This window comes from Rana temporaria, chromosome 4, assembly GCF_905171775.1.
Source record: "Rana temporaria chromosome 4, aRanTem1.1, whole genome shotgun sequence".
Taxonomy (NCBI): domain Eukaryota; kingdom Metazoa; phylum Chordata; class Amphibia; order Anura; family Ranidae; genus Rana; species Rana temporaria.
Genome location: NC_053492.1, coordinates 371095118 through 371109104, shown reverse-complemented (window position 1 = coordinate 371109104; position 13987 = coordinate 371095118). Strand labels below are relative to the sequence as shown.

At 43.4% G+C, this 13987-nt stretch overlaps 1 protein-coding gene across 2 annotated transcripts in view; it reads left to right on the top strand.

Moving 5' to 3' along the window:
- Nucleotides 1-13987, top strand: part of SERAC1 (serine active site containing 1) — a 112585-nt gene that overhangs the window by 45331 nt on the left and 53267 nt on the right. For both annotated transcript variants that reach the window (XM_040350951.1, XM_040350949.1), the window contains exon 3: nucleotides 10361-10397. In XM_040350951.1, coding sequence (XP_040206885.1) covers nucleotides 10361-10397 — 37 coding nt within the window. The remainder of the gene's footprint in view (nucleotides 1-10360; nucleotides 10398-13987) is intronic.

Here is a 13987-nt window from a genome sequence, read left to right as displayed (position 1 = left end):
TGTCAACACTGTGCCATGCCATCAAACGCAATCACTGTGCCATGCCATCAAACACAGCCACTGTGCCATCAATTGTCACCACTGTGCCATGCCATCAAACGCAGCCACTGTGCCATCAATTGTCGCCACTGTGCCCTTTAATTGTCACCACTGTGTCCTTTAATTGTCGTCACTGTGCCAATTGTCGCGACTGTGCCCTTTAATTGTCGCCACTGTGCCAACTGATGCCACTGTGCCCTTTAATTGTCGCCACTGTGCCCATTGTCACCACTGTGCCCATTGATGCCACTGTGCCCTTTAATTGTCGCCACTGTGCCCATTGTCGCCACTGTGCCCATTGATGCCACTGCCCATTGTCACCACTGTGCCCATTGTCGCCACTGTGCCCTTTAATTGTCGCCACTGTGCCCATTGTCACCACTGTGCCCTGTAAAATGCCCCTCCCCGCCCGGCACTTACCTTTCTGGGGGTCAGCCATCCTCCTTCCACGTCCCTCGATGTCTTCTCCCGCCCTCGATGATGCTTCAGCCAATCAGGTTACCGGTAACCAGAACCGGTGAACCTGATTGGTTGAGACGCCTGTCTATCTTATCCAAGGAACGCACCCCCCGTACGTCCCTTAGATAAGCATTCGGAAGCCGACTACAGCCACTGGCTCTGATAGGCACTTCCACACAGCCAAGCAGCTGCCGTTATTCAGGTGGCCAGCGCTCACCATCCGGCCATCTGAATAGTCGGCGGCAGCGGCGAAAATTTCAGTGGCAGTGCAAGAGCCAGAGGGGGCGGCGCTCCGGCGCCCTCTATGGATGAACCGCCACTGGACTCACTACAGTACAGAGTAGTAAGGAGAACACAGCAGGTAGACTCCTTTTTATGCCATTGGAGAAGTAAAGCTAGCTACTGTATTGACAAATATGTGTCATATAAAGCTTATTAAAGCAACTGATCAACTGTATCCCCTCTTGCAACTGGAAGAGAATGGAACTTTAAAGTAGTTGTATACCCTGTACAACCACTTTTCCCTACAGGTAAGCCTATAATAAGGCTTACCTGTAGGTACTCGAAATATCTCCTAAACCTCTACAGTTTAGGAGATATTCACCATAGAAGCCGGCACCGACATAATCGGCGTATGCGTACTAAAGAAAGGGCACCATCCATGCCGTTTCTATAGTGCCCGTGCTTTGACTGTCGGCTCCCGCACGCACGTGACTCTGGCCAACAGCAGAGCCGGAGTCCACGGCCCCGGAAGGAAGAGGGGTTGAAGATGGATGTGATGAGAGAGAGAGGACATCGGTGACATTGCGGGCTTCTTCTACAGGTAAGTGGCACATACTGGGCTACTATGCAATGCATTAGAGCCCATTATGCTTTTACTTTGCAGGGAACAAAGAGGAAGTAAAACCCATCAGGGTTTACTTCCTCTTTAAGTGAACCTTCGCCCAGACTATGCCCCCAAACTACAGTACTGTGCAAAAGGCAGGTGTGAAGAAATGATGTAAAGTAAGAATGCTTTCCAAAATATATATTTTAATTGTTTATTTTTACCAATTTACATTACATTACATGTTTTACAAAATGCAACGTGAGCAAACAGAATAAGAATCTAAATCAAATCAATATTTGGTGTTACTATGCTTTGGCTTCGAACCAGCATCAATTCTTCTAGGTACACTTGCACACAGTTTTTGAAGGAACTCGGCAGGTAGGTTGTTCCAAACATCTTGGAGAACTAGCCACAGATCTTCTGCGGATGTAGGCTGCCTCAAATCCTTCTGTCTCTTCATGTAATCCAAGACAGACTTAATGATGCCTGTCAGGGAAATGGCCAAAGAACTGGTTATCTTACCAACACCCATCATGGGCGCATCAGGCGCACGCAGATGGGCGATGGCACGAATAGGCGCGCAGGGCCAATGGTGCGCTCATAACGTGACAGATGCTGGTACCTCCTGGCCTATATAAACTTGCTGCTGGGACCTGTAGATTGCTGCATTATCGTCAGCTCTCTCGTATTCCTGTACTCCTGTGTATCTTGAGCCTAGGCCTCCCGTTATGCTTGCCCTGACTTGTTATTCGGATCTCCTGGTTTGACCTCAGGCTTGTATTACTGACTTTGCTCCTGTCTGCTCCACTGTGTTTGATCTCGGCTTGGCTCACCTGTCTCATGGTCTATGAGCTCCGGCTTGTTCTAGTTCTGCTACCTGAAACCTGCTACTGACTGATCTACCGTGTATGACCCCTGGCCTGGTTCTGTTTCTGGTTTGCTCCTCTGCCAAGTTCGCCTTGTACCACGCAAGCACACCTGCTTCAAAGTGCACCTTGCTTGTTCCAGCTACCTTCCGGTGATCAGCTATTCAGACCACAGCAACTGGCAAACCGTGCTTCTCTGGAGATTGCACTCCTTGTACCACTTTAGGGGTGCACTGCACTTAGCCACAAGGGGAGCCCTCTCGGCACCTCGGCCTTGCACCTGGTACGTGACAATGCTCCTTGTCACCTCCTCCAATGCTCGCCTCCAAGACTGTTACCGAGCCTCTTCCAACCTATAGATTTTAAGCTGTAACGAGCAGACTTATCACTCACAGGACTCCTTGTTCTTCTTTATGCTAAAGATAGTTCTTAAAGAGGAAGTAAACCCTCTTTTTAAAAAAAAAAACACCCTGCAAGACAAAGGCATAATGAGCTAGTATGCATAGCTTACTAGCTCATTATGAAGTAATTACCTGAGATCGAAGACCCCGCAGCGGTGCTCGTTGCCCTCCTCCGGCGGCGCCATCTCTCCACGAGTGACTTCCGCATATCGCGGCTCTGGCGCTGTGACTGGCCTGAGCCGTGATGACGTCACTCCCGCGAATGTTGCCACTAACGCCATGATCGCCGTTAGAAGCGGCACTCTCAGTGCACCTGCGCGCCGTAGTCTAGATATTTGTTGCACCACAGGTAAGCCTTAATCTAGGCTTACCTGTAGGCTAAAGTGGTCTATAAGGGTTTACAACCACTTTAAAGGGGTTGTAAACATTTTAGTGCAGCAGCCCCCCAGAGCCCCCATTTTACTTAACTGAACCCGATCGTTCAGCATTGGCTCCCGCTTCTGTCAATCAAAGCCAGTGACACGGGAGCCGGGGGTGGGGCCGAGTCCTGCTGTCTGTGTCAATGGATGCAGCAGCAGAACTCCGGAGCGCACACTCCCGAGTGCCCCCAGAGAATGCGGGTCTCCGCAAGAGGAGGAGCCAGGAGCACCACTGGGGGACCCCAGAAGAGGAGAATTGGGGCCCCTCTGTGCAAAACCCTTGCACAGAGGAGGTAAGTATGGCATGTTTGTTATTTAAAAAAAAAAAAAACCTTTACAGCCCCTTTAATGAATTTGGCTGTATGTTTGGGGTCATTGTCTTACTGCAGAATAAATTTGTGGCTAATCACATGCCTCGCTGATGGTATGGCATGATGGATAAGTATCTGCAGGGCCGATCTGCCCTATAGGCTAACTATGTAAGCCGCTTAGGGCCCCACAAAGCTGCAGAGGGCCCCCCAAATTACTAGAGACCCTCCCTCTCTGGTGAGAAGCCATTTTCGGCCCCTCACCCCGCTTCACAATTCACTGGCTGCATGGGAGAAGAGGTAAGAAGTTAGCACCCCCTGCTTCTCACTTTAATGTAAGATGTAATTTCCGACAGCAGAACACCTCCCCTTCTCAACTTTAATGTGACATGTCATTTTGCTTAGGGCCCCAGGGAGGTCAGGATCGTCACTGAGTATCTGCATATATTTCTCAGCATTGAGAATACCATTGACCGGGCAACATTGAGGACTGAAGATGCAGTGGTCAGCCAAGGAAACTTAATACAGCAGATGAAAGACACGTCATGCTTACTTCTCTTCAACATCAGAAGATGTCCAGCAGTGCCATCAGCATAGAACTGGTGGAAACCAGTGGGACCTAGGTACACTCATCTGCTGTCCAGAGAAGTCTGGCCAGAAGTGGTCTTAATGGAAGTATTGCGGTGAAAAATCCATGGGAAAAAAGGGTTTGAATGCCACAGTGCTGACAGCCTGAATAAATACAATAAAGTGCAACTGTAATGCATACAAAATTAAGTGAAACATTTATCCAGCAATACAAAAAATATATCAAGCATGTAGCTAGTGAAAACTTAAAAATACACGTGCAAATAAGCATAAATTTCTAGTTGGAAAGTTCCTTTCACAAGTATCTTCCATGGGCGCTGCTGTGCTAGAAATAGCGCAAATCAATATTAAGCATGTGACCAGTGAAAGTCCAAAATAACGTGCACATAAACATATAGCAATTCTCAGTTGATAAGTTATTTTCCCAAGTTCCTTTCAAAAGTGCTGCTGTGCTAAAAAAAAAACATATGATGCTGTGAACAGATGCATACAGGATACCCCCCCCCCTTATGGTTGAACTCACCAGATCCAATGGACACCCAAGCAGTACTGCATTGCGGGTCAAGTAGACTTAGTATGGTAAGCGGTGTGATGAAAACACCAACTCCTGGGTGCAATCCTTCCTGGGGTGTTTCCAGGCACAAACATATGGAGAAAGAGCCCGCATAGTAAAGTACGTCTTGTTAAATTCATTCAAATCAACTTTTACAGAGTTCCAACCATAAAATCTATTTTTACAAGGTTCCAATGTGAAGGTTTACAATGTGAAGGGCAAATGAACATCAATTACTAGTCCATTGATCAATAGGTCTCTCACAAACTAACTCCAATCAAACGGGCATCTGACGTGATGTCACCGCGGTGCTGCAAGCTGCATCTGCCCGAGAACCGCTAGATGGGACAGCATGACATAAAACACCGAGCCTGGAGCACTGACCAACCTCCCTCCACTGATCACTACACTCTGCCTGTACTACTAGAGTACTTCCAGTGGGAGACCTGCTGACATTACCACTGCACACAGCCATACCTCTGACATGTAAACAAGGCTAAGCGACTCAACTACGCACGAAAACGTAGGAAATGGGGTGCAGAAAAATAGCAGCAGGTGCTCTGAACTGTTGAGTCAAAATTTGAAATATTTGGCTGGTGCAGGAAGCAGTTTGTTTGCCTAAGGGCTCAAGTACAATAATGAGTATCTTACAGGCAACAGTGAATCATTGTGGAGATTTCTTCAAGCTTGGAGCTGCATTTCTGCAAATGGAGTTGAAGATTTGGTCAGGATGAATGGTGTCCTTGATGCTGACAAATACAGGCAGATACTTATCCATCATGCCATACCATCAGGGAGGCATGTGATTGGCCCCATATTTATTCTGCAGTAGGACAACGACCCCAAACATAAAGCCAAAATCATTAAGAACTATCTAAATCTTAAAGAAAAACAAGGAGTCCTGGAAGTGATGATTTGGCCCTAATCTCAACGTCATCAAGTCTGTCTGGGATTACATCATAGGCGTGCGCACAGGGTGTGCCAGGTGTGCCTGGGCACACCCTTATCGCCCTGTGTGGTGAAGATTGCACCAAAATATACTGTGTTAAAACGTGCACTAACGCACAAAAAAATACAGCATTAAACGGCACATAACACACTGAAATATACAACGTTAAACATGCACTAATGCACAGAAATATACTACATTAAACATGCAGTAACACACTGAAATATACTGCTTTAAACGTGCGCTAATGCACAGAAAAATGCTGCATTAAATGTGCAGCAATGCACTGGAATATACTGCATAAAACATGCAGTAATGCACAGAAATATACTGCATTAAACGTGCAAATAGACCCCTGATATTTCACCAAAGCTCCCTAATAGGGCTCCTAAAATAAAATAAATAATAAAAATTAAAATTACTGACATCAATCTCTGCCCTACTAACACCATCCACCGCTCTACTGACACCATCAGTATACTGTATATACACATGCAATTATGTTTGCGCTTCATTACATGAAGAGACAGACGGATGTGAGGCAACCTACATCCACAAAAGATCTATGCTGAGTTCTCCAAGATGTTTGGAACAACCTCTGTGCCGAGTTCCTTCAAAAACTGTGTGCAAGTGTACCTAGAATAATTGATGCTGTTTTGAAGGCAAGGGAGGGCACATCAAATATTGATTTGGATTTCTCTTCTGTTCATTTACTTTCCATTTTGTTAAATGGGTTGTAAAGGTAAATGTTTTTTTCACCTTAATGCATCCTATGCATTAAGGTGAAAAAACATCTGACAATAGGGGCGCTACATATAATATATAATTTATTCAAGTAAAATTTTTACATGTGTAAAGTAAAATTGTTACATACATAGATAACACCAACAATTGCCAATTGAAATGATACATAAACAATAAATATTAGTACACAAGTATAATAGTGGACAGAGTACACAGGCATCGTACTACCCGACTAGCCTAGTTTCGCATGATCCAGCTCGCTCTTCAGGGGTGTGTAAAACTGTACCACTGAGCTTAACCATGGCTACAAGTGTGCGGCCCCAAGATGGCAGCAGCAGGTGCCTCAAACGGTAGCTGAGGGGGCAGAGTCAAAAAGGGACCTCTCCAGGGGCCAAATGGAGAGCAGGCATGGCATAGGTATAGTGATGTATCCATAGAGACCTCATAGTCCATAAAAAGTATAGGCTAAGTATGGTGAATATCCCAAGTATAAAAGTAAGACACAGCAGGCAATCTCCACAGCTGTGTGTGTCCTCAGTGAAGAGTGAAATTTCACCCCTGAAGAGCGAGATGGATCTTGCGAAACTAGGCTAGTCGGGTAGTACGATGCCCATGTACTCTGTCCACTATTATACTTGTGTTCTAATATTTATTGTTTATGTATCGTTTCAATTGGCAATTGTTGGTGTTATCTATGTATGTAACAATTTTACTTTACGCATGTAAACAATTTTACTTGAATAAATTATATATTATACAATTACTGTTATCTTTACTGGCGGAAACGTTACCCACTTCATTTAAAGTCCCGGGGCGAATCCTTTTTGACTATATGTAATAGGGATGGAAGTGTGTCACTGGGGACACCAGACCTTCTCTTTTTTCGAAGACCAGGTTCAGGGACACTCTGTGCAAAACTAGCTGCACAGTAGAGGTAATTATAACATGCTTGTTTTAAAAAAAATAATAATAATTACTTTACAGCCTGTCCGTTGGACATGTCCGACGGTCAGTATGACTCATCGGACATGTCCGCTGCCCCCGAGAACCCGAGCATGGCGTCGAAGTGATTCGACGCATGCGTGGAAGCATTGAACTTCCGGTTTCGCGCACGTCGCCGCGTCATCGTCGCCGCCAGGTCGTCACCGCGTATTCTGTCCGTGGGGATTTTGGTTTGATCGTGTGTACAACCATCAGACCAAAATCTGCTAGCAGACATGTCCGATGAAAACGGTCCGCGGACTGTTTTCATCGGACATGTCCACTCGTCTGTACGAGGCCTGATTGTTTAAAAATAAACTATTTACAAGCAGTCTTAATTTACAGCATTTCTTCACACCTGCCGAAAACTTTTGCACAGTACTGGATGTATATATTCTGAATAAGCAGTAAAATCACTTTAAAACAAGCCCTCGTTCACCTGTTTAGCTATAGGCATTTTGGAGAAATGTGTCTTGAAATTTCACAACAGAAAATGTATTTTCTATTACAGCATAAGGGCTCAGGCACACGTTATATATTGCAGATCTGAACGCAGCTAATTTTACACTCATGTGCATTAACCATGATTTAAAAAAATCTGAATGCAGCAATAGTGGGGGGTGCTGGTTGGGTTTTCCCAGTGTGCTGCAAGCACGGGATGCAATTTGCCCTAGATCAGCGTCATGGCTTGCCACGGTGCAAGGGGGCTGACAGGCAGCACCATAACAACCAATGATGCTCTAGGGCAGAATGCACTGCGTCTTTCTATGTGAAGGTGTTGGTGGCTGGCCTGCCAGCACTATAGCAATACATGATGCTCATCCAAGCAGGAGGCATCCAGGATGACCCCCTACATTTATTAGAAGACAGAAGTCGACCCCCTCCATACCTGCATGGATGATTTATCCTGGGCCAACATGCAAACATCAATACTGTGTAATCATGTACATCATGTAAGTGTTAGCACAAGCAATAAATGCGTATTTCTCCCTGTTATGACATCAGGGACATTTTCCCTCACTTCCTGTCCTTGTGATATCAGGGTTGGACAAGAAATTAGTCCTTGTTGGAGAGGTATTGTCAAAATGAGAAGTGAAGGGAAATCTCTCCAACAAGGACACAGGCAAAGACCCTAATTCTTCCCTATTCTATTAAAAACAGAATTTTTTATTTTATTTTTGTTTGGAGTGAGGCCTTGGTAAACTGATAGGACTGTCCATTAACTCATCACTGTGAAGTGTAGCCTCACTTGAAAAAGATGAGGGGGAAAGCGAAGGCTGGAGCTTTACTATGCAAGCTGAAGGTGGGTGACACCAGGCTAGAACTTGAGTTGGACATGGCTGGGAACCCATACATATTCCTGGGAATACTCTTAAAGAGGAACTTCACTCTTACCCCGCCTGCAATGTATTTCTAAACCTCTCATACCTGTTGTGCAGCATTGTTCTGAATTCGCATACTTACCTACCCAGCAAACCCTGCTTTGTTCTGTTGTGATTTGTTATTCAGGTATCACAGCCCCTGCCGCTGTCTTGGTACTCCTTAGTCATTGTTGGTCAGGTTCATTCAGCCAGCCAATAATGATGTGTTTTAACTCCGGCCACTGGCCACTGTGAGTTTCTGCCCTCCTGGAATATGTGTTAAGCCCTGTACACACGGTAGGACTTTTGGCCAACCAACTTCAAAATCTGCAACTTTTCAAATTTGTCCGACCGTGTGTACGCTCCATCAGACCAACTTTTTCTGGTTTCATCCAACAAAAAGTTGGGTCTGCGAACGGACCAACTTTTCGGCAACAAAAGTCAGATGGTGCTTTGTGTGACCGTGTGTACAGCAATCCAACCAACTTTTGGACAAAGTGCAAATACGAATGCTCAAAACCAATGTTAAAAGCAACAAACAATAGCAGAAGTTAACCAAAGGGAGGCGGTAAAGAGCAGAAAAGAGCAAAAAAAAACACGTGATGTTAGGAAACTTTTAGAAAAGTTTGCAGAAAAGTCTGACTGTGTGTATGCTATGGGTGTGGCAGGACAAATCAATTAGGACAAAAATCCAAGGGAAATTTTGTTGGATGTCCTACCGTGTGTATGAGCCTTTAGGGATAGCAGGAGGTTGCAGGAGTCATTTTTGGCATTCTCCTCTTAGGCCCCGTACACACGATAGAATCCATCCGCAGATAAATCCCAGCAAATGGGTTTCTGCGGATAGATCCTATGGTGTGTACACGCCAGCGGATCTGTTTCCGCGGAGAAATCTCCTCTGGGATGGATTCCAGCAGATCGGATATTTGTTGTGCTGCACAACATATCCATCTGCTGGAATCCATTCCAACGGATGGATCCGCTCGTCTGTACAGACTTACCGGATCCATTCGTCCAAAGGGATTCCCCGCACGCGTCGTAATGATTTGACGCATGCGTGGAATTCCTTATATGACAGCGTCGCGCCCGTCGCCGCGTCATAATCGCGGCGACGGCGCGACACGTCATCGGCAGAGGATTTCCGTGCGGATTTCAATGCGATGGTGTGTACACTCCATCCCATCGAAATCAGCGGAAATCTTTGAGAGGATTTATCCGTGGAAACGGTCCGCTGGACCGTATCTGCGGATAAATCCTCTCGTGTGTATGGGGCCTTAGGCATGGATGGTGGCATCGGTGAACATCCACTTTAACTGTGAGTGTGTGTTGGTGATATCTATTTAGTCTATCTGACTCTCAAAGATTCTATGGACCAGCTTTAGAACCGTAGAATCCATAAAATTCTCTTGGTAAGTTTTTTTACCACATTGTTGTTAGTTGTTGGGTCTTTCCTCAATCCTTCTTATTTGCATGGGCTTGAGACCAGCCTGCTGATTGTGATAACACATGTACATAGACAGTTTGTGCACTTATACTAGGGCCAATTTAGATAGGAGCCAATTAACCTACGAACATGTCTTTGGAGTGTGGGAGAAAAATGGAGTACCCAAAGGAAACAAGCGCAGGGAGGACATACAAATTCCATGCAGATAATGCCTTGGCCAAGCTTCAAAACAAGGGCCCAGTGCTTCAAGACAGGTGCTAACCATTACGCCGCTGTGCTACGCCAACCACAAATAAAATCTGTGTAATCATGACCAAAAAAATAAATTGGCTGAGGAGAAATAAATTATGGTCTGATGACAACATAATAATGTACCCACTGTAAATTTCACACAGTGCCTAATTCTGTTTTTGTTTCAGAAAATATCGCCAAGATAACAGGATCATTGTTATTAGGGTAAGTTCGTGTATACATGGTTGTAAAAGTAAAGGGACAAGAGAAAACAGATAGATTGATGATCAATCCTGAGTAATGTAAGTTCCAGTAATAGGGCCCCAATAATTATATAAAACAGTTTGGGACTAATGAGTAATACATTGTATTGGATCAAGGTTAGTTGGTGTTAGGTAGGTAAATGAATATTTAAATTAAATATGTGTCCCATGCTGCCCTTCAAGGCAGTATTAATTTAGTCGACTAAAACAATTAAAACATTTTAGTCGACTAAAATAAGACTAGAACTAAAACAATTGAGATGACTAAAATACGACGAAAACTAAAATGGCATTTTAGTCAAAAGACTAAACACGGTCGTTTTTTTGGCATGAAATAAAATTACATTTTTAAAAACGTCATTTAAAATGATCGTGTGTGGGCTTCACATCGTTTTCCGTCTTCTGAAAAACTACAAACAAAAAATTCGAACATGCTTCAATTTTTTATGTCGTTTTTGAAAATGTCGTTTTTTGTGTTGTAAAAAATGATTGTGTGTAGGCTAAAACAAAGTTTTAAACCCCAGCATGCTCAGAAGCAAGTTATGAGATGGGAGCGCTCGTTCTGGTAAAACTACCATTCATAATGGAGTAAGCACATTCATCACGCTGTAACAGACAGAAAAGCATGAATCGTCTTTTACTAACAAGGAATAAGCTAAAAGCAGCCCAAAGGAGAATAGAACTTCCCCTTTAGAGTGCCGTCGTACGTGTTGTACGTCACCGCGCTTTGTTCATCATTTTACAAAAACGATGGTGTGTGGGCAACGTCATTTTTTATGATGAAGTTGGAAAAACGTCCTTTTTTTTCATGATGAATAACGTTGTTTTCTTTCATGACAAAAAGTGATCGTGTGTACGGGGTATAAGACTAAAACTAAATAGACTTCATAATTAACACTGGTCTGTAGTGCATATTCATACCTCAATGCCATAAATAATAACATATTAGATTTTTCACTCCAGCAGTATATAATGAGTTTGGACATTGTAGAGAAATGTTAACTAATGCATTATGCCGCGTACACACCATCACTTTATGTGATGAAAAAAAAATGACGTTTTTAAAAACGTCACTTTAATTGACTGTGTGTGGGGGAAAACGTCGTTTTATGTCTTGTAAAAAACGACCAAAAAAAATTGAAGCATGCTTCAATTTTATGTGTCGTTTTTCAAAAGTGCACTTTTTACTTCACAGAAATTGACCGTGTGTAGCAAAAAACGTCGTTTTCTAAGACGTTTTTTCATCCACGCATGCCCAGAAGCTACTTATGAAGCAAGCTTCAATGGTAAAACGTGGTGGAACGTAACCTCACTTTGCAAGAACATTGTGAGAAAAACGATGGTGTGTAGGCAACTTCGTCTTTGAAAATTGAAGTTTCAAAAACGTCATTTTTTACTTCACAGAAAGTGTCGTTTTTTTTCATCACATAAAGTGATGGTGTGTATGCGGCATTACAATTTAATTACATCCATTCGATTTTAGACAACTAAAATTAGTTTTAGTCGACTAAAATGTACTGGTGATTTTAGTCGACTAAAATGTACTGGAGTTTTAGTCGAATAAATATGACAAAAACTAAAACAACGCAGAAGACTAAAATGGGACTAAAACTAAAATGCAATTTTAGTCCTAAGACACACGATCGGAAAATTCCGACAACAAATGTTCGATGTGAGCTTTTTGTCAGAAATTCCGACCGTGTGTACACTCCCTCCATTGGATATTTGCTGTCGGAATTTTCGACAACAAAAATTTGAGAGCTGGTGCTCAAATTTTTCGACAACAAAAGTTCTTGTCGGAAATTCTGATCGTCTGTATGCAATTCTGACGCATTAAAAATCCTGCGCATGCTCGGAATCATTGAACTTAATTTTTCTCGTCTCGTTGTAGTGTTGTACGTCACCACATTCTTGACATTCGGAATTTCCAACAACATTTTTGTGACCGTGTGTATGCAACACAAGTTTGAGCGAACAATCCGTCTGGAAAAAAATCCACGGTTTTGTTGTCGGAATTTCCCATCGTGTGTACGTGGCATTAAACTAAAACGAAATCAAAATTTGCTGCCAAAATTAACACTGCTTCAAGGTCATAGTAAGTTGGAGTACAACATATGCATTTAAAGTGTATGCATTGTACAAATATGTTTTTAAGTTAGGATTGAGTAGGGAAGCGTTAACCCCATATCAGGTTGCTTCTTTGTTGTCTGTGTCATGCTGAGGAGATTTCACTTTACTTCCTGTCTTGAAGAGATCTGCCTAAAGGGAGGGAAATTCCCATTTTGGACATTTGTCATTAGAACATTCGTCCCGGTTGAATGATTGCCTTTCTCCTCTTCCTCCCATGATAACCTAAGCAGGGATGTAGATGGCAAAATAAGATGGTGGAGGGGTTCAACCCTTCCCCACAGAATCCAAAACTAAAAAAAAAAAGAATTTGTTTTTATGTGTACTTTCTTTTTGTGGAAAATATTTTAGATGCACCAACACATGTAGTCTGTTTAGAAGTTGTATGTCAGTACAGCTGTGTTTCTCATAACCCCAAATCACAACGTTTCTTTTAAGGGGTTGTAAAGGTTTGTTTTTTATTTTCTAAATAGGTTCCTTTAAGCTAGTGCATTGTTGGTTCACTTACCCTTTCCTTTGATTTCCCTTCTAAATGTTTTTTTTTCTTTGTCTGAATTTCTCACTTCCTGTTCCTCCTCAGTAAGCTGTTCTGACTGACTAACCCCATGGATGATGGGGGCAAGCTTACTAAGGAGAAACAGGAAGTGAGAAATTCAGACAAAGAAAAAAACATTCAGAAGGAAAATCAAAGGAGAAGGTACGTGAACCGACAATGCACTAGCTTAACCACTTAAGGACCGTCGCACGAATATATACGTTGGCACGATGGCACGGCTGGGCACATGGACGTCCCCTTTAAGAGCCCAGCCGTAGGTAGCGAGCGCGCCGGCGGCGGCGCGCTGACGACACGGTCCGAAGCTCCGTGATCGCGCCCGCGGACCCGATCGCCACGGGTGTCCCGCGATCAGGTCACAGGAGCTGAAGAACGGGTAGAGGCGAGTGTAAACAAACCTTCCCAGTTCTTCTCTCCTTATATAGGGAATGACGATCACTGACGTCACACGTCCAGCCCCGCCCCCTACAGTTAGAAACACACATGAGTTCACACTTAACCCCTACAGCGCCCCCTAGTGGTTAACCCCTTTACTGCCATTTTCGCAGTAATCAGTGCATTTTTATAGCACTTTTCGCTGTGAAAATGACAATGGTCCCATAAATGTGTCAAAAGTGTCCGATGTGTCCACCATAATGTCGCAGTCATGAAAAAAATCACTGATCGCCGCCATTAGTATTAAAAAAAAATATTAATAAAAATGCCATAAGACTATCCTTTATTTTGTTTAACGCTATAAATTTTGCACAAACCAATTAATAAACGCTAGTTGCGAATTTTTTTTTACCAAAAATAGGTAGAAGAATACGTATCGGCCTAAACTGAGGGAAAAAAAATGTTATATCTTTTTTGGGGATATTTATTATAGCAAA